The following is a 25,421-nucleotide window of genomic DNA, read 5'->3' on the forward strand; positions in this document are numbered from 1 at the left end:
TATAACCCGGACTAACTTAAAGAAATGTTCCCAGTAGATAGGTGGTCACTATAGACAGAATTTGAGTGCATTCTAGTCAGACCAAGTACAGTTCACGCAACATATCGTCGGTCCAATACATCATGTAGGACATATACATGTATAAGCCAACGCCAGTCTAGTTTCCGCCGCGACTATAACACCAGGCGGGTGGATGTCGTGTTGTGCCCGATGGCATGCCGCAAATGTTAACATCAATGTAAAAATAATTTGCCGCTCATTAAAAGTATAAGCAAATGAGCAACACACAACCCAGGTTTTCCCTCCAGCGACCAGATTTTTAATTGCTAGCGGCATTTCACGATCGTTTTTTTCACTAAAACAAGTTCTGTCTTCAAAGTTTGAGTGCATCCTAGGACATTCTGTGTTGAAAGCTTCTTGGTACATTCTAGTCAGACGGCGTACAGTTCACCCAATACGTCGGCAGTACAACGTATCATGTAGGGCATATATAAGCCAACGCCAGCCTAACTTCAGCGGCGACTATAACACTTGGAGGGTGGATGTCGTGCTGGGCGGGGTGACACGCCGTCATGCCTCACACTTAAGGTGGGCAATGTTAGCATCAATGTTAACATCAATGTTAGCATCAATTTTAAAAATAAATTGCAGTCCAATGTATCATGTAGGACATATATAAGCTAACGCCAGCCTAACTTCAGCGGCGACTATGACACTAGGCGGGTGGATGTCGTGTTGTGCACGATGGCACGCCGTCATGCCCCACACGTCCAGGAACACGGCCCGGGTCGGGCTGAACACCTCCCGCTGGAGCCTGTCCAGGTCCTCGGACATCCAGTCGTCCGCCATGAGGTAGTTCCCCACGTGGGTCGGCGCCCACAGAGAGCTGAACGCCATGTTACCGGACTTGATCAGCACCAGGGTCGCCGGCTGCCGCTGTGGGGAGGACAAACAGGAGTGAAGAGCTTAACAAAAATGCCCCTGCAGTTCCAGAACAAGTCGCTTGAGGGACAAAACCTGGGTCGGCGCCCACAGAGAGCTGAACGCCATGTTACCGGACTTGATCAGCACCAGGGTTGCCGGATGCCGCTGTGGTGGAGGATAAACGGGAGGACAGAGTTTGAGGGACGAAACTTGCTATGCCAGTTTTGTTCGACACTTCTGTTCAAAACTATCTGCCAGACAGAAATCAAGATCATAGCATTTTAAGGACAAGAGAGAGCAGAAAGTTCTGCTGGTGTACCAAGGACATCTTGAAGGAGGTCCATAATTAATCTTTACCGTCGTCTTTTACTTACCTACTTACCTACCAAGTATCATTACAATCTAGGCATGCAGTAGTTGTATACAAGGGGGTGTTCAGGGAGCCTGAATTGATGGAGTTCTTTTTTGTTATTTGACTTCTTCAGTGGAACTTAAGTTAAAGCCAAGGTTGAAATGTTTCTTACCTGATGGAGTCTCAGGATGGCGTCGCGGATTGCTACGATGCGTTTCCGGTAGATGTGAATCGGCTCCATGAGGAAGTGGAACCAGATGGTGATGACGACGGCGACTTCCGGTCCGCCCTGCAGCCGGTCCAGCTCCTCGGAGATGTAAACCATCCGATGGTACCTGAGGGGGTCAAAGGAAGGAAAATCATTATTTGCTTTCATCATCTTTGAAATAAGTACATAATCATAATAAGAGACGGCTAAGGCAGAAATGGACAGCATATCATCTCACAGACCAACCACATTGGTTGGCAAGAGAAATATTATCACTGCATATTTTGATTATGAGAAACGTTTGCTACTCTGAAATCAGATTCTGGATATCTTTGATTCTTACTTCGGAAGGAAAAAGCAGTAGTGCCTCTTTGATTCTGTGGAGTACGAAGAAAGTGTCTGGGGGGCAAATCTACGTTATTAGATACGCGGAGACTACATGTATCTAGAACCGTGCTTGATACTAGCCCTTTCAGGTATAGAAATAGAACTAGAGTCACAGGAAAATCTACTTTCTTGGATACGTGGATACTACCATGCACTAATATCCAGAACCGTGCCTGAGCCAAACGCTATAGACCTATCAGACATAGACCTAGATAGTCACGGTTCTAGATACAGTAAATACTACAGCGACTGACTTGAACGGGTTTCCGTAGATGGGGAAGTTGTGGAACATCATGTGCAGGTGCGTGTCGGTGCTGTTGTGGTGCGACCCGCACGGCCCGATGTGGCAGTTCTGCATACCCGGCAGCAGCATCAAGCGCGTCAGGCCCAGGTAGCCGTTCAGGTGGTCAAACCACTGCCGTACTGTGGAGTCCTGAGAGAAGAAATAAAGCGGAAATGGTGCTCAGCAACTAAGATTGGTTACACAAGGCTATGAAGAGACGGAAGTTCAAAATTTTTAATCAAATTTTCAAAAACTAGTCGTATATAAAATCGCCATTGCATTGATTATAACGCAATTTAACTTCCGCATTCTGGGATTCAATTTCTATGCTCAATTGCACATGCATGGTTACCATTTATTACTTCTCAGTAAGAATCTAACTGCAACAAATTTTTACTTAGCAAAGAGAGTATACTTCGCTATAAGGAGCGGCGACTATAAGTAAGGTTGGCTATAAGTAAGAGTGAAAGTTTCCAACTTACCCCGTACATGTAGACGGACTTGTTGGTAAGGCACTTCATGACGGATTCTCGGTTGGGGAACTGTCTCGCGCGGCAGGCGTACGTGTACCAGTTGTCGTGCAGATAGAAACCGGCAGAGGGCGCTCGGCCTGGCTCACACTTCGGCAAGCCAGACATATCTGTAGAAAGTGCAACGAATGCATTGTGTTAGCGGTCTCAGAGACGCAGTTACCTTTGGCTTACAGATTGTGCACACTGGGGAATCAAGTTATATGCTGAAAACACTAGCGCATTACGAAATATATGACTTGACTTGACTTAGTCCTCTTCGCCCACTCGGGAGCATAGGGCCTCTGTCTCCAGCGTTTCCAGTTCTTCGCAATCTTCTTGGTCTCTTGCCACGTTGGCTCTCTCCAGGTCTTTCCTCACGCCTCTTCTCCAAGAGAGGCGGGGTCTGCCTCTGTGACGATTCCCCTGGGGATTCCAGTCTAGGGCTGTTCTTGTTGTGGACGTTGGCGGTTTTCGCAGTGTGTGGCGAAATATATGAATCCTTACATTGTCACTGCCACTAGTGTACTAGTAGTATAACTCTTGTGACCGATATCTCATGCTGACAAATAACTGAGAGAACCGACCTTCCATGAACTCGAAGACGACGTCGCACCCCTCTGCGAGCCGTACAGGTGATCCGTCCAGCGGCACCTGCACGTCCAGGTGAGGGTGGAGACACCTGAGCGTCGCCACGTCTTGGATGGCGCGACTTTCTGTCCGCCTGAACTGCAACCCTCCAGACTCACAGTCCCTGTATGATACATCAGTTTTGGTTCGGATAACCGTTAAACCGCTTTTATAGGTATAACAAGTCAGTTTTGTACAGTAAGTGGCATCGGTGGTGCAACGGTTAGAGCGTTGGACTCGGAACTGAGAGGTCCCGGGTTCGATACTCACCGTGGCCCGACGTTGTGCCCTTGGGAAAGGCACTTTACATGACTTCCCCACCATGCACGGTGGAGTGACGCCCACCGAGCCTCTTAGGCTAATCTTTGTCAACATCAGCACATTTGCGACTGAGAGCCGTTAATTTGTTTTGCACAGTTAGTACAAGCTACGTAAGACCGGACTGTAAGGTTTAAACCATGCACTCACACTGCATGGGATAAGCCCTACTCTTTCTGATCAGTGTGGTGAGATCTGTAACGTATGGAAAACACGGGCCCCCCGCTTTGCATCTAAATCAGTTTTATCAACGCTAAAAGAAATACGATAGGACTGCACCATCGCATGAAGTGTTTGGTCTGTACCATGCAGATTCTTCCTCTTCTTCTTCTTCTGGCTGACTGAATAGTGCAGTACACTCAAACAAAATGGAAGTGGCTCCCCTCGAAACCTTTCCGACCTGATCTTTTTCTAGCTGGCTAATTTAATGGCCAAATCATTCCCTATTTTCTCCAACTTCTGCTCTGCTCTGCTTTCAGCCCTATATATGTGAAGCTTGGTACAATCGTAGTTTCTATGGTTACCTCAGAACGACGAGGCCGTTGTCTGTAGAGTTATCGTCTATCGCTCCGACGCAGAGCCCGCTGTCCACGTGGGCTATCTTCCCGTCATGCCTCAGCACGAACACCTGCCGGGCGCTGTCTGTGCAGGGCCACAGTACCACGCCGCGCCGCAAGGGGTCGCTGCCTTCCACATCCGGGTCCGTGGCGTACAGGCAGTTCCCGCTTCCGTGCCGAATTACACCTGTAAGGGATTGTTACAGATCGAACGCGTCAGGTGTCAGGTGTCAGACTTCACACTTTTATGGCATGTTAAGACCGCTATTTTGAATGAATACATTATCAGATGCTAACAACAACTGTACATTGTACATGTCAACCTGTACAAGTGACCATTACAGAAGACCTCTACCAGGCCATTGTGACTACTTTTTGATAGTCACTCAGACATTTTTCCCATTCACAGAAGCACCAACGTTAACAATCCTGTCTAAAGTAATCACTTGTTACAGCAGCGTCGACAAATGATACTCGAGAAGGCTGTTGCCATGGATGATGATAACTGATGGGCTGTGCATGTAAAACTGGATGCCCTGTGATACTTTGTTGTCACTTTAAATACTTACAAGGCACGCCTTGCTCCGTAACTTGCACCCAGAGAGTCGTTCCCTCCATGACTGCCTGATCAATGAACGTTCTGCACGGGAAAATAGAGCAGTTTGAACTTTTCATCACCGTAAAGGATAGATCTACCAACTTTTCGGTAAAAGTAAGTTGTGTTGTACTGTACAACTTTGCTAAGAATAGAGACAGTTGGCATTGGTTCTGTGGCATCTCGTGATATCTACGTTGCTCGGCCCATTGTTTCGAACTCTGTGGCATTCATGATTAAGATATGTTAGAGCTTGAATGCTAACACTCTAAATCAAGCCAAAACCTAATGTTTTTCAGTGAACGACGAAGAATATCTCAAGAAAAGCTCAATGACCGTTCAATAGACAATACATGCATTATACAAAATAAGGAAAGCTCACTCGTCAAAATATGGAAGGCAAAACAACTAGATAGCTTACTCATTGAACAGCATCTTGTCTGTCTCTGTGACGCCGATCTCCTCCAGCGGCCGCAGCCCTCCCCCACTGCACACGTCTATAGCCGAACATGGCGCCCTGACTGGCTTCTTGCAGTACCAATCGGTTCCGCTAGGGGCGTGCGAGAAGTTGCACTCCTCTTCCTGCGGGTCCCGGGACGGGGTTGTCCAACAGCGGGTCCACTCCGTACCATCGTCTGAAACACGTGGAAACATGGCTGCATTTTTGCTGAGGGTTCAAATAAAAGACATCAGCCGATAGCATTGATTTACCAACGTTGCCGACAAGACTGCTTTCTGTAAATGGGCCACTAACTAGCCTGTGCTGTGCTACACAATTATTTTACTGCCTGTCAGGAGCTGACTATCTAAGTAGGGACCTTCTTGGATATGAGAGAACCGAACTCGTGCCTGGTGCGAACCCTGACACATTCAGGAAAAGGCACGGTTCTGGATACATTTCTCTGGATACAGGTGAATTAGGTAGGCACGGTTGTGGATATGATAGAACTAGATAGGCACGGTTGTGGATATGATAGAACTAGATAGGCACGGTTCTGGATATGATAGAACTAGATAGGTACGGTTCTGGATATGATAGAACTAGATAGGCACGATTGTGGATATGATAGAACTAGATAGGCATGGTTCTGAATACTATAGTATATCGTGCACCGATACACAACACCTGTTACAGCAATGTTCAATCTAAAGCGCCCGGGAGACGAAAGGCATCCGTACCGTGTGGGAAACTGCAGGCGTTGACCCGCTTCCTCTCCACGTTCCTGAGCCTGCGCAGGACGTCCAGAGCCTCCCGCGGGTGGATGACGTGCACCTGTACGGCGGCCGTCCCGCTCCAGCCCGCCCGGAACCGCACCGTGTACGTGCCGTTAGCGTGGTCCGTGATTGCACCTGAGGAACAAATTAACTAAACAATTTAGAAAGGTAACATTTGCAAAACAATAATGTTTTATCTCTTGGTCCAGCTTAGCAAACTACTGCTCTGTTTACACTTACTCAAACACATCCATGGTGACCAGCCATCCAAGCTCTGTCCTGCCACTTGCTACATAATGTAACTCAACACCACAAGGGTTACTATTTTGACGGCCGTCTGGTCCAGGTTATTGACCTTATTTGTTTAGAGTACAAGAGAAAACGGAGCAAAAACCGTATTTTTCTCTGCAATACTGCTTTGTGCATATTGAGAAACGCAGGAACAACCAGATACTCACACGAAGCTTCTAGACTGCCTTAGACTAACACTAACAAAATTGCTTCACACACGTACCTGGAGTGCTTGCGGCCACGTCGTCAGAGATCATCCGAGCTTTTAGGTAGTCTCCTCCTCGTGTTTTCGGCCTGTTCATCTGGTCTCTAGTCTGCACCAGAACCACAACCTCCTCTCCTATTCTGTATACATCTTTGGGCTGTAGCAGCTCCACGGTGCTTAGTCTTCCACTGGTTAAACGTGACCGCATGGCATCAAACGGGCTCTGATGTGGGTCTGGAGTAGTGGGGGTGGTTCTGGTCACTTCAGGCAGTGGCTTTGTCCTTGTAGATGGTGTGTTTTCGTCTTTACCTGGCACACTTTCCTCCCTTAAGGTTGTTACAGACCTAACGGCATTCTCTGCTGCAACATCAGCAAGTTTGTTGTGTTCAGAGGGAGTCTGGACGCTTTGTGGAACAGCGGAAACACTTGTAGCTGAAGCAGATTGAAGAATAGACCTAGTTCTGTTCGTTCTGACTTCTTCAGCGGACATGGCATAAGGTCTCTGAGCACCTTCAGTAAATGGTTGTGCTCTTACTGTTGTTTGTTGGACAACCACTTGGGAAGGCTCATTCGAAGGCGATGGAGCTTGGATATGTTCACTTATTGCAGCAGCTGTAGTAGTAGATTCGCTTGGCGCGATTGAAGCGGACTTGTGAACATCAAGTGAAGCTTTCTGTGTAGATACTTCAGAGGGTCTATGTGTAGCTTTAGCGGAACCGTTGAGTTCTATAATATCTGCATGGTCTGTACGTTTAATAATAGCAGCAGTAGTAGTAGTAGAGGACGTAGTTTTATGTAGTTGCGCAACTGTTGCAACGTGTACATCTATTGCAGTAGACTCTTGTACATTCGCTTTGGAAGGTTCTTGCACGGTTGTAGCAGCATTGCCATCCACCACCTGAGCAAAGTTAAGTGTATCATCTATAGGAAATCTTTGTGTCTCTCTTGTTGCAGATCTTGGTACAGTTGCTACATGTGTAATGTCAGGTATAAGTGGGTTTTCTGCAACGTTTCCAGCAGAGTCTATTAGTAACCCTTCTGATGCAACTATCTCCTCTTTTGCAACATTTTCTGCTCCTGTTGCAGTTTTACGTGTAGAATGCGTAGCTGGCTTCTTCACAGTTACAACACGATTTTCATAGTCTACTGGTTTTACCACAGTGTGTATCTCAACGACCAGATGATCTGGAACAAACGTGCTGCGTTTTACAGGTGAAGTTAAGTCTCGTCCTGTGCCGTCTCTGGGAGCATTGTCTTCGGCTGCAGCGTTGAGAAGAGAACTGTGAGGAACGGTTGTACCGGAAAATTGTTCTTCCCTTGCGCCCGCTAAGGTGTATTCTTTTCGTGAAGGTGTGGAGACAGGCCTGCTTGCTCCACTTGGCTGTGTAGTCCCAGCGGTCTCTCTGCCATTGTCCAGCTGATCTGCTATCCCAATGTGCGCCTCTCCCCTCACCTCTGACAGTAGTGTCATCTGTTGGGTCTGGAACGGAACGAAAAGAAGTCAGAGTAATTTCTATTGATCAATAGCGTTACATACGCCAATGTAGACCACGTAGAATCGTTTTACAATCGCTTGCCATTCCTTGCCATTCCTAAGAACCGATTGATATACAGTTTAAACAGAGACCAGTGGCATGAACGTTCATCTGTGTGTGTGGTATAAAAGAACTATGTCTAAAAAGTCAGGAAGTCCTGTTTTTCTGTGGAAAATAATTGGATGTTTCTTAAAAGGCCATGATAATCTCGCATTATCAGGCTTCAGAGCAGCGTTTGCGACCATGATGTCCCTTAAGCACGTGTTGCTATGCTTGGTGCATAGTACTAAGTACTAAGCCTTCTCTCGCGCCTGGCAGACGAGATTATACTTTGGTCACAAAGTTCACCTGAGAAGCAGCGCAAACAACACGAACAGTAAACAGAGATTTCACGACAAATTGCGGTGAGGTTATGTAATCGAGCAAACACATTGAGGTAAGGATCAGCTGGATTAGTGTACGTAATCTCCAAGCGGATGTTGAAGGTGGTGGAGGATCACAACGTCTTCTGATTACCGGACGTGTCATAGACTGGTTTCTCTTAGTAGCTCCAAGGAGCGTATGTGGATATAAGCTCCTAGGTAGCACCCTTTCCCCAAATACTGTCACCTTTCTTGTTAAGATTTGCCCCTCCATCCGTCCACTTTATGCAGATCTAGGGGTGAGTGGCTGTCCCCGAATCCTGCCTATCACTATCAGAGAAACCTAGCAATCAGAGAACGCTACTGTCTTCTACCCAATATCTACTTGGAGATAAAGTGTACTCTATTGAACGGGTGACAGGGGTCTAGTGGTAGGTACCACACTTAAAGGTACAGTGGTGCCATGTGATACTATGTAAGCACAGGTCTTTTACCTTCTGGTTTTGCTTAGGCACTAAAAACGAAATATGGTATGTCGAGTTTCTTATTGTTTTGTTTAATCTCTAAACTAATGAAATACAATTTTTGCTAAGTTACAACAGTTGATTCAAATGATTTATGTATCCTACAGCCACCCGAATAGGCTTGTTGCGCCCGGCTGGGTAAATATGCTTGTATGAGCAGGATCCGTGTTTAACTCAAACAAACCTGAAGGCGTGATCGACCCTACCTAACACACGCCTTTGTCTACCTCGAGATGTTTACTCTAGAATCAAAGGACCGTGTTTGGGTGTGATGTTTGGGCTGACATAAATACAGCACATGGCGTTGCGAGAATCTGGAGAGATTGAATTATACTTTTCCATCGCTTGTTTAGTACATCATCTATACTGGATTGCAGTTGTAATCTAGATTTTGGCGCCAGGTTAACTTGCCTATGGTTCTTAGGTTACCCCGTGTCATTTTGAAGTAGCATATTGTAAATATGACACTATTGATGAATGTGAAGCTTAGCTGCTATGGGGATACTTTTGTTCAAGTAATTGAGTAATGATGCATGGTTCAGAGTAAGTTGAAGCTACAGTATGAGAAGTTTGATTGCCCCTGGTTTTATCGTTGCGATGTTTGTAAGTTGTACTGTTTACTTTCTTGATAAGGGCAATATTTGGCAGGCAAACCGACCTGGGGATCAGCCAAACAATCAGTGTGTATCTACAAAAACGTGCCAACTTCTAAAACATTATGAAATAAAGACTAAGCTGTAACTTCCAACACTTAGAGTACAGAATTGGGACTTACCTCAAATTTATTTCATAATGATTTATACCAACACAGATGAACTTTCATGCTAAGTTCTATAACATTAGGCCTACCACTAAAGAAAAAACCTTATCCTGCTAATTATATTACGCCCAACTGTTCTAATCACAACTTCTTAATTTCTCGCAATTCCTGGGGAAATCTGTTTTATCTCCACATATACTTCTCAACCGGTTGGCGTGTTTGCCTAGCCGAATTCAGCATAACGTAGACCCCCCCCCCCCAATTAAGCGTGCAATAGCTCAGATAAGCGTCATTCACCTTGCGATAGTAGAAGAAGATGGCGACCACTGCGAACACCAGGAGCAGCACCACCGCCCTCCGCTGCCTCGCCACTCCGCGCCTCATCTCACAGCTCAGTGGTCCTCAGGCACGGCAGCCCACGCTGTGCGCCTCTGCTGGTCTGCAAAATACCCTCTGCATTGCTACATCTCAAGATCTATCCAAGGCATTCCATTGCAAGGAAGGCCTTCGACAACGTCCCTAAGAACTTGTGTTTGGAGTAACGGGTTGTACATAAGAAAGAAGAAGCATTCATACCCCTTAAGAATGTTCTTAAGGATGTGTGCCACAAGAAGACAGCCAAGCGAGTGACTTTATGCCCCCTCAGGTAAACAGTATCTACTTCACCTGCCCCACACCTGACCCTTGCCCCAGCCCAGCTGTCACACTCATAGTAACCAGCCGAGGGTAACGGCAGGCCCACCTGGTAACCAGAGTCACGCAGATAGATATCCGGCACGTTGTTAAAAATCAGGACTCAACATATTGTATAGTAGGATTAGCTGTAGTCTCAAATTCCAGGGTTGTGATTGTGTTTATAGCAAAATCATACAGCGAAATCACTATTTGTAGGTAATCCAAACGTTATAGAGTCCCAGGACTGTTCGCGATGTGGACGAGATAAAGAAAAGTAACGAAACAGTTTGTCATTTCCTTCATAATTATCATATCAGACATAGAAAGTTATCACAATACTTACATGCTCTTCTCTTCATACCGCCTGGATATTTGTCAGCACAGTTGTGGATCATGCACAGGTCTGTATGAGCGCGGTCAAAGTAGTCGTAGGACGACGTCAGATTTCGATGTCAAAAAATGGTTAATCAGGCTGTGACCCAACTTACCACAGACAATATTCTAAGACAGCCTTTCAATAATAAGACAGCTGACTTTTGCAGGATTCATGCCGTCCGGTTTGCCTACGATCTTAGAATGGCTGTTACGGGACCCTAACTTTACAGGTGAGGACAGGTGTGTCCTGAAATAACTTCAATAGCCCTTGTCCTGCTGGCAATTTTTACATAATATTTTCAAATAATTTCATGTCTTAATCAGGTCACAGACCCTTGACTTTTTAGAAGAACGCCACATGGCGACAGTTTCAGCCTGGTAAACACAACTGGAGGGTCTGTGCCAATGGCAGATCATCTTGGCGGGACCTGTGCGTGACTGTAGCCGCTATGCATCAGACCGCGGATTATTGATTGGTAAACACAACGGCCGACAGCGAAATCCCATTGCCAGTTGTACGGGCCCGGAGAGAGCCGGGGAAACGTGTGGATGTGGCGACCCGGATGTGGGTCTGGTTAAACAGCTGTGCCTCGTGCACACGTGACGTGTCGGTCTCTTCTGGCAACGGCTTTCAGGTCGGTTAGCCTCTAACCAGGCCTGCCTGAGGGGGTATGGATGTTAGAATATGGGCAAAGAAAGTAGCCTTCACCAGGCCTGCCTAAGTCTAATGGGTTATGGATTGTAAAATAGCAGCAAAAATAGTAACGTCCTTCAGGCCTGCCCAATGGGTTCTGGATAGTAGAATATTGGCAAAAATGGTAGCCTCCACCAAGCCTGACTAAGAGGTTATGGATAGTAGAATATCTGTAAAAATAGCAGCCTCCACCAGGTCCGCCTGATGATGTATGGATGGTAGAATATTGGCAAAAATAATATCCTACGCCAGACCTTCCTGAGGGGTTATGGATAGTAGAATATCTGCAAACATAATAGCCTCCACCAGGCCTGCATAAGGGGTTATGGATAGTAGCATATTGTCAAAATAGTAGTCTCCACCAGGCCTGTCAGAGGGGTTATGTTTAGTAGCAAATCGGCATGAATAGTAACCTCTACCCAGGCCTGGTTATATATAGCATTTATAGTAGTGTAGTTTTTGTACACGCGAGGTCACAAGTTAATAAACAGGGTCAGGCAACATTTGTGGGCAAAGGAATGCAGATATTTCCCGGGTCATATTGACTAAGACATACTATGGTTCAAGTAATCATGTAAACACCTATAAAGAAATGACAAGAAGCACATGGCGCTGCTATATTATAGTTATATTATACTTACAAGTAGTCGACTAGTCATACTCCAAAATGCAAATTTCTAGAATGACGAACGAATTGCTGGTGGCCCGACATAAATCATTATCATGTCTGTGATGTTAGAAAAATAAGTTTCAAAATGGTCAGTCCACCCGTTATTTTAGATTGTTGAGCAATACAATGACTACTGTAGAGATGAACCGTAGTATCTCAATAGTTAACTCATCTTGAGTCGCAATTTGTAAAATATAAAACTAACGGCTTTACTCTAATTACGGAGGGCACTTTTACATAATCGAATGTTTTCCAGTACCTTTGCTATGTTGGGATGTGACATGTCGTCCCCATATATAACTTTCATCATAGCCACTGACTGTTCGTAATAACAAATGGCTTTACTGAGATCACCGACTGTGTGCCAACATGCTCCAATGTTGTTAAGTGATGAAGCAATGCTGGGATGTGGCGTTGTTTCACCATAGATAGCTGTAGTCATCTTTAGTGACTGTTCGTAATACCTGATAGCTTTCCTCTGATCGCCAAGGTCACTCCAACATTTACCAATGTTGTAAAGTAATGAAGCAATGCTGGGATGTGGCGCTGTTTCCCCATAGATAGCTTTCATCATCTTCAGTGATTGTTCGTGATAACTGATAGCTTTCCTGTTATCACCAAGGTCACTCCAACATCCCCCAATGTTGTTTAGTGATGAAGCAATGTCGGGATGTTCTGTTGTTTCGCTATAGATAGCTTTCCTCATCTTCAGTGACTGTTCGTAATAACTGATAGCTTTCCTGTTATCACCAAGGTCACTCCAACAGTTCCCAATGTTGTTTAGTAATGAAGCAATGTTGGGATGTGGGGTTGTTTCGCCATAGATAGTTTTCATTATTTTCAGTGACTGTTCGTGATAACTGATAGCTTTCCTCTGGTCGCCAAGGTCACTCCAACAGTTCCCAATGTTGTTTAGTGATGAAGCAATTTTGGGATGTGCCGTTGTTTTGCCATAGATAGCTTTCTGCATCTGCAGTGCCTGATCAAAATAACTGATAGCTTTCCTCTGATTGCCAAGGTTACTCCAACATGTCCCAATGTTGTTTAGTAATAAAGCAATGTCGGGATGTTGTGTTGTTTTGCCAACAGTAGCTTTCTTCATCTTCAGAGACTGTTCGAAATAACTGATAGCTTTCCTCTGATCACCAAGATCACTCCAACATTTACCAATGTTGTTAAGTAAAAATCCAGCAATGTTGCGATGTGGCGCTGTTTCACCATAGGTACCTTTTATCATCTCCAGTGCCTGTTCGAGATACCTAATAGCTTTCATCTTATCACCAAGGTCACTCCAACATGTCCCCAAGCTTCCAATTAGCAAGGCCACGTTTGGGTGTACCTTGTTATCTTCATAGATATTATTTCCAACCTTGATTGCCCGTTTGTAGTAGCTAATCGCTTTCTCACAATCACCGCGCTCTTGCAAGCAAAGTCCTAACTCAAAACATATGCCAAACTGTTTCCCCTCGTCACCGCCTGCCTCTTCCAGTGCTGTCTCCAAGTGACGTCTGGATGCGTCTAACTGCAACAGCCGTCCTGTTATTCTGCCCTTTGTTAGAGATGTGGTGTCAAAGATGGGTGTTGGGAATACCTTTGCTGTTGGATTTTCCTTTGCGACTGTATCCACAATACATCTTTTTAATGGAATGGCTGTATAGTAGTACCTGAACAACATTTTAGAGTCTGGTATGTAGAAAACTGTCTCAACGAAAGTGTCATCTACATCATGTTTGTCCAGTTGGACTTTCATCTCCGTGAGAGGAGACATTCTGTCCTTCTGTCCTCCATTGGCAATGTACGTTCTTAACCGTAGCTCCGCTGAGATGCTGATCAGTACAGTCAAGTGATGGGCATCTTCGTCACTGATCCGCTGTGTCTTGTGTAACTCTTCTATCATTCCCCACACACTGGGGATCGTGATACCACAGCAAATACTCAACACATCAACGGCCACGCTGGGAAAACGGTAGATTTCCTTCTTCACATCCAGAAGTTGCGCTGTTGGTTCAACCTTTTCTATTTGCCGAATATCATCCTTCAGTATCAGCATTGCTGACAGTCGCGACAGAACAGGGGAACGGTCTACGCTTTTCTTGACGATGCTTTTATACTCATCTACCAAAGACTCATCTCCTGTTAAGTAGGTCACCCGTCTGAGGATGTCTGAAAGGTGATAGCCCTCCGCCAGGGCGATGTGCAGATGCTGATATTCGGCCAGCTTGGCAGGAGTCTGGATGAGACTAACGGGAGGTTTGCTTTTGGTTTCGTCTCTTCCAAACGGAGTCTTAGAAGCCCATGGCATGAAGCCGTCGAAGGCGAAGCCGCGAGGTGTGACGGAGTCGTAGAACCAGTCTTTCTCTGGGTCTTCTGAGAGAAAGTCGTTGAGTGACGGGATGGCCATGGCTGGGAGGATGGTTTCCCCAAGGTTGATGACTTTTAGATGTAAGTAGTGTGTGAGATTTAGGAAGTACCTCCGTGTATCATCATCATCATCCTTCCTCTCCTCAATCAGAATGGCGAACTCCAGGTCGGAGTATGGCGTCACCTGTTCTGTGGCTTGTGACCCCAACCCGATGAAAGCGTACTTACAGGGAGGAGGTCCGAGTTTGGCGATGCATTCATCTGTCAGTACTTGGATAAACTCTCGTCTTCCAACTGTGATGCTCTTGAACAAGTTCTTGATTGCTTTAGCTCGTTTGATCTCTACCTCTCTCACGACGGGATCGTCTTCATCATACTGATACGGGTTGTGTTCCTGATGAATTGTTTCGAGCTGAGATTTTGCACAGGCGCGCGAGTTGTTCAGTTCCTTTCTGTGATCTAACGCGCTGCTATACGGGCACGGTTCACAGTCAAGGTTACAGGTGTTTCTAAGAAACTGTCTTTCTGTTTCTTGCAGTTTTGTTACCATGTTTTGTTTGTCTCCATCTGTTCTGGCCATGGAGGCGTTATACAGAGCTGCCGCCTGTGTGAATTTCCTACCTTCTCCTGTCCGCTTACCTCGCTCGACGTAGACGTCACCCAACCTGCACAGACAGTCGGCTTCTTTAGCCTTGTTGGGTTTACTGCGATCTGTAGGTAGGGAGTGTAAAAATCAGAATTGGCCAAACTCAAACAGCGATATTTAGGCTAGTTGCATGGTTTTACTTAAGGATGATATTTGTGGAGTTTGAACAAGAACTAGTAACTACAAAACTATAAAGTCAAAGAGGGTTATCATAATGAGATGTTGTATGCATGGCAAGTGTATAACAAACCGTGAACCAGCTTCAGGGCAGCTGCTAGGTTCTGCTCTGCTGCGTCCAGGTCTCCATTTCCCAAGTCACGGTCCGCCGTCTGGATGTACCTGCGGTGGGAGCTGAACAAAGAAACAAACGCGATGAATGCACTAATTCGCATTACATGCAATACTTTACCGAGATTATGATAATATTCTAACTTAAATCTGTACAACTTGTAGCGTGTAGCGTTTTAACAATGTCAAAATCTAATGTAATACACTAAAATTTAATGTGACCATATTTCACAATGTTACCTATTTGATCGTAAACATCCTTTCCTTTAACAACCCTGTTTTTACCATATTTGTATACAAAATATCAGATGGTCCCATATTCATTTCTAATGAGTTATTTGGATTTCAAACAACAGTTGATGAGGCACTAACATGTCGTCCTCCACTTGACTGGTGGTCCCGTCGCTAGAGGGCGCAGCTGAGAAGGGAGAGAAGTGGCCCTTACGTCCTCTCACGTCCTTTTGCCGTTGCGCACGCGATGGCCTCTGCAATAGGACGTATATATGGTAAACAGGTGGTCATGTAATCCACAAAATAGCTTTGTTCGAAGGTCAAAGGTAAACGACCTGACATGACCCATGCATGAATAATGGTCATGCATGGCATAACAAATCTGGTCGGTCTTTGCCACACCAAAGTTTTATGTTTGGACAGGACAAAGTGGACATAGTCCACTCCTACTTCTACTTGGGCCTGAATATTACCTCATCCGGTAGCTTCTCTCTTGCAAAAAAAAACAACTCTCACTAAAAGCAAGGAAAGCCATGTTTAGTCTCAAATCTTTACAGCGTTCTTCTGTCTCTCCGAAGTGCCTGCTCAGAATATTTGACGCTTGTATCAAACCAATACTCCTGTATGGGTGTGAAATCTGGGGAAAAGATCCTGTAAATGAGACCTCACCAATCGAAAGTTCTCATAACCGTTTCTGTAAGAATGTACTTGGGGTGCATAGAAATTGTAGTAATGTAGCAGCTAGAGCAGAACTAGGAAGACTCCCGTTAGATTTAGATATATCACTGCTTACTGTTAAATTCTGGACTCACTTGACACAACTTAATACCGATACACACCCTCTGCAAGTTGATGCACTCCTGTTACAACGTAATTCCCTGTCATATAGTCGTAGACGAACATTGTTACAGCGAGTGAAGGAGATCCTCGACCACTGTGGATATTCCTACCTACTGCATATTGATAGTACAACCTGTGATCCTCAACATATGTATAAAGAATTAAGGACAAGGCTTTAAGACATGTATATTCAAACTTTCTTCCATAGTTTGTCTGTTAATACCGGCAAACTGAGATTCTACAGAAAATGTAAAACTGAATACTGTTTAGAACAATACCTAGAACACTGTGACTTCGATCAGCGCTCCGCTATTAGTAAAATTAGAATCAGTGCCCACTCCTTGGAAATCGAAAAAGGGCGATATATGAAACTACCTGTGTCGGAGAGGATTTGTAAATATTGCTCCTGAAATGCAGTGGAAGACGCGGAAATTCATTTCATCTCTAACTGTCCATTTTATGACATCAGAAATCAATTATTTACCACCGTGTCCAAAATGCTGCCTTACTTCCCCACCATTCCTTACCACAAAAAAGCAATTTTACTACTAAAATCAAAGAACCCACATATTATAGAAGAAGTGGGTAAATTCGTCTTCCATTGCCTAAAAAGAAGAAGTCAAACCCTGTAAAACTAGTGTCATGTCATGTTGTAGCATATAGTATAATGTTAGAGGTAGATATAGTCTCACATATCACTGTATTTTCTTTCTATGTTGTTTGTAACTGCAATTAGCCCTCGGGCAAGTATTTGCAATAAACTTTCTTATCAATAAACTAATCATGAGACTATGGTCAATACTATCAAAGTATTTGGAGGGGGATACAAAATGTCATGATTGATTGTTTAATTTGAACATCGTCAAACTACAAGTGCGAAGTAAGACACATTCCACTCTGTTGTTTAGACCCCCAGACAGAAAGTCACAGGTATATTCACAGCTTATAGCACTATTCTGTCCTCAAAGAGTCAGTACAAACTCCACCCATAACAGGAGAATTAAGCAATGAAGTGAAGAAATCAATACGAGAATTTCCTATCATTCTAGCCGAAAAAAGGCTGTTGACCTCCTTTGACACGATATGCTAGCCTTTTCACCAATAACGCCGCGAAATGCATGACGGGATATTTTTAGATAAACAAATCTAGTCGAAACCCGGAAGTGTAGTTACACTAGCGAGTGGTGACTAAGCAAAATAGTTCTCTCACCTTGTTTCTTGTTGTGGTGATGTCTTGTCTGATTTTTGCAGTGTGCAGTAAGCGGTGAACAATGACAACTGTTCCATGAGCGTTGTGACACCGCGCCAGTGCCCTGTTGTACAGAGCAGTAGCTCTGGTCAAGTTTCTAGTGTCTCCAGTTTCTGTTCCTCTTTTCAGGTACACGTCACCCAGACTCTTCATCGCTTCTGTTTCTAACATGCTGTTGTCCTTTACTATCGCCTCTACCATCACCTGTGCGTATCCAACCAGCAAAGAGTCTGTGTTACCTCCGGTAGCCCGTCTCTTGTCCAGGGCTTGAAACTTTGCCGCTATCTTTGCAGGTGTAGTCGTCTCCTTGTCTTCAGTTGGCTGTTCCTTACCCTGTGACGACACCCCTTGTAAAAGCCTCTCCGTGTAGTGGTAGCGATGTTCTATTCCATCTGCCTGTTCTTCATGGTAACACCGCACCATAGCAGCCAGATAAAGCGCCAAGGCTGTGTTGAACTTCCCCACGTCCTTCCCGAGTCTTCCCTTCTCCAGGTTCACGTCGCCCAGAGTTTTGAGCAGCTCCACTTCCGCCAGCCTGTCCGTGTCGGCCATGGCGTCCACCAGGGCACGGAGGTAGCCTGTCTCCGCCCGGGCTAGTCCGTACATCCTGCCCTTCTCGTCCGCCTCACGGAGTTTCTCACACACCCGCAACATGGCGGGCGCTTGCTACGCTAAGAAACTGTCTCTAAAAATCCTTGTCTTCACGGGCACAGCTCCCCTCCTAATTGCTTTATGCGCCTGGCTTGAACAGGCACAGGTTTCCCACTGCTTGTGTCAACATTACGTCATCTTTCAATGCAGAGGTCAAAGGTCCAATACACAAAAGGTTCGGAAATACCCGTGTCCGTAAACATATCAGGTAACCTGCTTACCTGCATAACACTTTAAGTGCTAGGGCCAGGGCCTCTTGCTTTCTTAACACAGCTTTCTCTAGGTGCTTAAAACAAGTCCATTGTCGTCTTTGATTTGATCTTTCCGCCATTTGAACTCTTTCAGGTTGTCTCGTGTTCGGGAAAGCCTGTTGGTACACCTTTATATACCATATCTTAACACCCAGAAATTACAGTATATTGGTGAGTGGCCCCAACTGGACACTCGAATTCCTACCTAGCCGAAAAATATACTATAGTTTACTCAGGGTAATAATGTTTTCTACCCCTAATTATAACCTAGCTCAAATGCCAACGTTTGAATTGTAGTGTCGTATATGGTGTCAATGCTTTGTGTAACCCTAGTGACAGAGACAACACGTCACGGTCTGTAGCTTCTACCATGGTTCCCACTTAGTGTGTCTACGCAGGCCACTGATTCTCTACAAAGGCCAATGCCCGGGTATAGTAACCCTACTTTCAAGATTTAATCTGGTCACCAGCCTCTCCCAGGGCTTCATTGAAGCCATGCATGGTGTTAATATTTTGGTGTATCCCTAGTGACAGTTACATGTCACGGTCTGTGGCCTCTACCATGGTTCTCACTTGGTGTGTGTATTTATGCAGACCGCTGATTCTGTACTAGGGTCAATGCCCTAATATCCCTGATTTAAAGCCCTAACCTAGTCACCAGCCTCCCCCAGGGCTTCATTGCAGCCGTACACGGTGTTAATTTTTTGTGTAACCCTAGTGACAGTTACATGTCACGGTATCTGATCTCTACCACGGTTCCCACTTGGTCTATGTATTTATGCGGACCGCTGATTTTGTACGTAGGTCGATGCCATGATATCCCTGCTTTAAAGTCCTAACCTGGTCCCCAGCCTCTCTCAGGGCTTCATTGTAGCATGTATCGGTCTCTGGCGTCTGGCGTCACATGTCACGGTCTGTGATCTCTACCATGGTATATGTATTTACGCGGGCCGCTGATTCTGTTCTTAAGTCATTACCCTGATATCCCTGATTTAGAGCCAGCCTCTCTCAGGGCTTTATTGTAGCCGTACATGGTGGTAGTTTTTTGCGTATCCCTAGTGACAGTTACATGTCACGGTCTGTGACCTCTACCACGGTTCTCACTTGGTATGTGTGTTCACGCAGGCCACTGATTCTGTACTTGGGTCAATGCCCTGGTATGGCAACCCTACTTTAATGTTTTTAGCCTGGTCACCAGCCTCTCTCAGGGCGTCACTGTAGCCGTAAACAAAGACAACATGTAACGGATTATATCGTATTTTATCTAATAGTATATACATGTGTCCCCTTTCTCACCTACAGGTATTTGAAATTTCACTACCTACAACTAACTGACTCTTTCTGCACATCCATATTAGAAGGTAGAAATGCTTCGGGTATATTCGGGAATATGTAATATACATCGTTATATGTACCTGTGATTCAACATGATCAGTACACCCCGTACGGCCAGTTTTTACTGAAGACCAGCGGTGGTTCATTCACTACCGTTGTCTTAATCATAATCCATATTTTACATCATGTAAAACTTCTGTACATAGAACTGATCTCAAAAGTGACTTTCATTTCTCATTTGAATTTTTTATTTTTTTATTCTGTCTTCTTTAACCAGGGTGACCCTCTCAGTGGCTACGCACTGCTTTACAGCGGGGCCCTGGACACATAGTACATACAACGCACATATGGTAGAAGGAACAAAACAATGTAAAACATACAGAAGTAACAACAGGACAAAACAAACATGTCATCAAATACACAGCCAGTATCCATACTATAGTCCATATACCATTCCGTTTGTCATTATGTCAGATGAGGTCAGAGGTCAGCCCAGGTTTTCAACATGCGCTTGTAGGAGTAAAAAGTAGAAGTTGATTTTATTTATTCATTCATTCCTTCGTTCATTCATTACTTAATCATTTATCCACTCACTGCACTAAGCTTTGAATCTCTTCCTTTATTGATATTGCAAATATTGACATGCGATAATCTCTTTATTGCAAATATGGGACTATGAATAGTAAGACACTTCAATAGTGTTTGAAATTCCTCCAACGACTGTACAAATATATAGTTTGTTTGTTTGTTTGTTTGTTTGTTTGAATTTACCACGTGTACAAGTATACAAGTGGAAGGGAGGACAAAACAGGTGCATTGACACCTTTGTCCTCCCAACACTTCAATGCAAATACATATTATAATTAGAATGAATACAAAACAGATATACAATAGTCTCCTCATATGCCTTGACCCTTGTAGAGTACACGGGCTTCCTAAAATCGCTGTAAAGTAATAGAAGTTGCCATTCATTATATCTTATACAAATAGTGGGGCAATAAAGGTATATAATGAGACGATATGGTAAGGCAGATTGGGGAAGTCTCGTAGTGTTTCCACAGTTAGCTATTCTTGAGTGCCGATTTGTAATAACTAACGACTTTACCCTAATCACTGATGGCCTTTTTACATAGTAGAATGTTTTTCAGTACCCCTGCTATGTGGGGATGTGCCGGGTTGTCCCTGTAGATAACTTTCATCATCTGCAGTGACTGTTCGTAATACCTCATGGCTTTACTGTAGTCTCCAAGTTGTTTCCAACAGTTACCAATATTGTTTAGTGATGAAGCAATCGAGGGATGCGGCGATGTTTCACCATAGATAGCTTTCCTCATCTTTAATGACTGTTCGTAATAACTGATAGCTTTTCTATGGTCATCAAGATCACTCCAACATATACCAATGTTGTTTAGTGATGACGCAATGTCGGGATGCGGCGTTGTTTCAACATAGATAGCTTTCCTCATTTTCAGGGACTGTTCGTGATAATTGATAGCTTTCCTCTGGTCGCCAAGGTCCCTCCAACAGTTCCCAATGTTGTTCAGTGATGAAGCAATGTCGGGATGTGGCGTTGTTTCACCATAGTTATCTTTTCCCATATTCAGTGACTGTTCGTGATAACTGATAGCTTTCCAGTGATCGCCAAGGTTTCTCCAACATACCCCAATGTTTCCAAGTAACGAGGCAATGTCAGGATGTGGCGTTGTTTCGCCATAGATAGCTTTATTCATCTTTAGTGACTGTTCGTAATAACTGATTGCTTTCCTCTGATCACCAAAGTGACTCCAACATGCTCCAATGTTGTTTAGTGTCGAAGCAATGTCAGGATGTTGCGTTGTTTCACCGTAATTAGCTTTTTTCTTCTTCAGTGAGTGTTCGTGATAACTGATAGCTTTTCTCTGATCGCCAAGGTCACTCCAACATGCCCCAATGTTTCCAAGTAACGAGGCAAATGTGCGTCCATCAATAGCATTTCCAGTGCTAAGTGCCCGTTCGTAGAAGCTCTTCGCTGTCTCATAGTCACCGCGCCTGGAAGAGGTACTGCCTAATTCATACAGTATTTCAAACTGTTTTTCCTCATCACCACCCGAATCTTTCAGAGCAGCCTCCAGGTGACGTCTGGATGCGTCTAACTGCAACAACCGTCGTGTTATTCGACCCTTTGTTAGAGATGAGGTGTCAAAGATGGCTGTTGGGAAAATCTTTGTCGTTGTCTTTTCCTTTGCGACTGTATCCGCAATGCATCGTTTTAAAGGAATGGCTGTATAGTAGTACCTGAACAACATTTTAGAGTCCGGTATGTAGAAAACAGACTCGACGTAAGTATCATCTATGTCGCGTTTGTCCAGTTGGACTTTCATCTCCGTGAGAGGAGACATTCTGTCCTTCTGTCCTCCGTTGGCAATGTACGTTCTTAACCGTAGCTCCGCTGAGATGCTGATCAGTACAGTCAAGTGGTGGGCATCTTCGTCACTGATCCGCTGTGTCTTGTGTAACTCTTCTATCATTCCCCACACACTGGGGATCGTGATACCACAGCAAATACTCAACACATCAACGGCCACGCTGGGAAAACGGTATATTTCTTTCTTCACATCCAGAAGCTGCCCAGTTGGTTCAACATTTTCTATTTCCTGAATGTTATCCTTCAGTATCAGCATTGCTGAAAATCGTGACAATACAGGAGAACGGTCGACGCTTTTTTTGACAATGCCTGCATACTCATCTACCAAGGACTCGTCTCCTGTTAAGTAGGTCACCCGTCTGAGGATGTCTGACAGGTGATAGCCTTCTGCCAGAGCGATGTGCAGATGCTGATATTCCGCCAACTTCACTGGAGTCTGGATGAGACTTACAGGACATTTGGTTCTTGTTTGGTCTCTTCCAAACGGAGTTTTAGAAGCCCATGGCATAAAGCCGTCAAAGGCGAAGCCGCGAGGTGTGACGGAGTCGTAGAACCAGTCTTTCTCTCGGACTTCTGAGAGAAAGTCGTTGAGTGAGGGGATGGCCATGGCTGGGAGGATAGTTTCCCCAAGGTTGATGACTTTTAGATGTAAGTAGTGTGTGAGATTTAGGAAGTACCTCCGTGTATCATCATCATCCTTCCCCTCCTCAATCAGAATGGCGAACTCCAGGTCGGAGTACGGCGTCACCAGTTCTGTGGCCTGTGACCCCAACCCGGTGAAAGCGTACTTACAGGAAGGAGGTCCGAGTTTGGCGATGCATTCATCTGTCAGTACTTGGATAAACTCTTTTCTTTCAACTGTGATGCTCTTGAACAAGTACTTGATTGCTTCAGCTCGTTTGATCTCTACCTCTCTCACGACGGGATCGTCTTCATCATACTGATAAGGGTTGTGTTCCTGATGAATTGCTTCGAGCTTAGATTTTGCACGAGCGCGCGAGTTGTCCAGTTCCTTTCTGTGATCTAACGCGCTGCTATACGGACACGGTTCACAGTCAAGGTTACAGGTGTTTCTAAGAAACTGCCTTTCAGTTTCTTGAAGTTTCGTTACCATGCTTTGTTTGTATCCATCTGTTCTGGCCATGGAGGCGTTATACAGAGCTGCCGCCTGTGTAAATTTCCTACCTTCTCCTGTCCGCTTACCTCGCTCGACGTAGACGTCACCCAACCTGCACAGACAGTCGGCTTCTTTAGCCTTGTTGGGTTTACTTGGGTCTGTAGGTAGGAAGAAGAAGAAATAGCTCCAATAGTTAAATTTACCTTCGAAGGATGATATTTGTGTCATAACTAGTGGTTTTAATTTTAAAAATAACACAAAAAATAAGACAAAATTTTGGAAATTATATGATTAGCCATGAATTAATGGTTTTTTCAAGGAATCTGTATAACAGACCGTGAACCAGCTTCAGGGCGGCTGCTAGGTTCTGCTCTACTGCGTCCAGGTCTCCATTTCCCAAGTCACGGTCTGCCGTCTGGATGTACCTGCGGTAGGAGCTGAACAAAGAAACAGATTTAAAAACAAGCGTACTTCACAAAAGCAAAAAATCACCACAAAGTGTAGTACAAAGGCAATTGTGTCCCAAGCATCGAACAACGTCACAAAAAAGTTATACACAGTAGTATTGGTTACCTTGTGTAATATATTTCTGGCAAAAACAATAAAGGCTCCATATTCATGTTTATTAATATAGAGTTATTTGGATATAAAACAACCAACAACACTTATTACAAGTAGACATCGTCATAGAAGCACTAACCTCTCGTCACCCACTTGACTTGTGGTTCTGTCGCTAGAGGGCGCAGCTGAGAAGGGAGAGAAGTGGCCCTTCCGTCCTCTCACGTCTTGTTGTTTTTGCGTACGTGTTGCCCTCTGCTAGAGCCGATAGAAAGTACATGATTTACAGGTTATCGATTATACAATTGACCTTTGACCATTAGAACGATACGTGGTTCATGAAAGGTCATTATGTTCCGTACGTGATGACCTCTGCAAAACACAATAAAACGTCATGAATAATTAACAGGTGGGCAAGTTGTTGTGTAATGCACCGTTGAACTTTGACCAATGGTCAAAGGTAAAAGCCCCGATGTGACCCCTGGACGTATTTTGGGCACTATTTACAACAATGACGTAATAGGAGACAAATGTTCCATCGACCAAGACCTACCTGTACTAACACCAACATTTCTGTCCTTAAGACTTCAACTCAAATCATAAAATTAAAGTACGAAAACACAATAGGGTGCAAATTTAGTGTGCGTCCTTACGAAGCGCATTGATTTCATTGAATAACACTAATCATTTTTCTTAGTTCCTCAATGTAACACAGCTTATAGTCCACTCACCTTGTTTCTTGTAGTGATGTCTTGCCTGATTTTTGCGGTGTGCAGTAAGCGGTGAACAATGACAACTGTTCCATGAACGTTGTGACACCGCGCCAGTGCCCTGTTGTACAGAGCAGTAGCTCTGGTCAAGTTTCTAGCGTCTCCAGTTTTTGTTCCTCTTTTCAGGTACACTTCACCCAGACTCTTGATCGCTTCTGTTTCTAACATGCTGTTGTCTTTTACTATCGCCTCTATCATCACCTGTGCGTATCCAACCAGCAAAGAGTCTGTGTTACCTCCGGTAGCCCTTGTCTTGTCCAGGGCTTGGAACTTTTCCGCTACCTTTGCAGGTGTAGTCGTCTCCTTGTCTTCAGTCGGCTGTTCCTTACCCTGCGACGATACCCCTTGTAAAAGCCTCTCCGTGTAGTGGTAGCGGTGTTCTATACCATCTGCCTGTTCTTCATGGTAACACCGTACCATAGCAGCCAGATAAAGCGTCAAGGCCGTGTTGAACTTCCCCACGTCCTTCCCGAGTCTTCCCTTCTCCACGTTCACGTCGCCCAGAGTTTTGAGCAGCTCCACTTCCGCCAGCCTGTCCGTGTCGGCCATGGCGTCCACCAGGGCACGGAGGTAGCCTGTCTCCGCCCGGGCTAGTCCGTACCTCCTGCCCCTCTCGTCCGCCTCACGGAGTTTCTCACACACCCGCAACAT

The 25,421-nt window shown here is 44.9% G+C and overlaps 1 protein-coding gene and 1 pseudogene across 1 annotated transcript; both read right to left on the reverse strand.

Annotated features, from left to right (window-relative positions):
- Positions 1 to 351: 351 nt before the first annotated feature.
- On the reverse strand, positions 352 to 10,061 carry LOC109487259. Its single transcript, XM_019791238.1, has 11 exons — positions 9,953 to 10,061; positions 6,493 to 7,954; positions 5,943 to 6,113; positions 5,185 to 5,398; positions 4,738 to 4,808; positions 4,136 to 4,355; positions 3,251 to 3,417; positions 2,637 to 2,794; positions 2,126 to 2,304; positions 1,449 to 1,611; positions 352 to 936 (listed from the first exon to the last, which is right to left on the reverse strand). The coding sequence occupies exons 1-11, from the start codon at positions 10,037 to 10,039 to the stop codon at positions 661 to 663; spliced, it is 3,168 nt and encodes a 1,055-aa protein (XP_019646797.1). The 5' UTR covers positions 10,040 to 10,061; the 3' UTR covers positions 352 to 660.
- A 1,992-nt stretch (positions 10,062 to 12,053) lies between these two features.
- LOC109487244 lies at positions 12,054 to 25,421 on the reverse strand (annotated as a pseudogene).

The sequence above is a fragment of the Branchiostoma belcheri genome, unplaced genomic scaffold (assembly GCF_001625305.1).
Source record: "Branchiostoma belcheri isolate BF01 breed outbred unplaced genomic scaffold, Haploidv18h27 scaffold87, whole genome shotgun sequence".
NCBI lineage: Eukaryota > Metazoa > Chordata > Leptocardii > Amphioxiformes > Branchiostomatidae > Branchiostoma > Branchiostoma belcheri.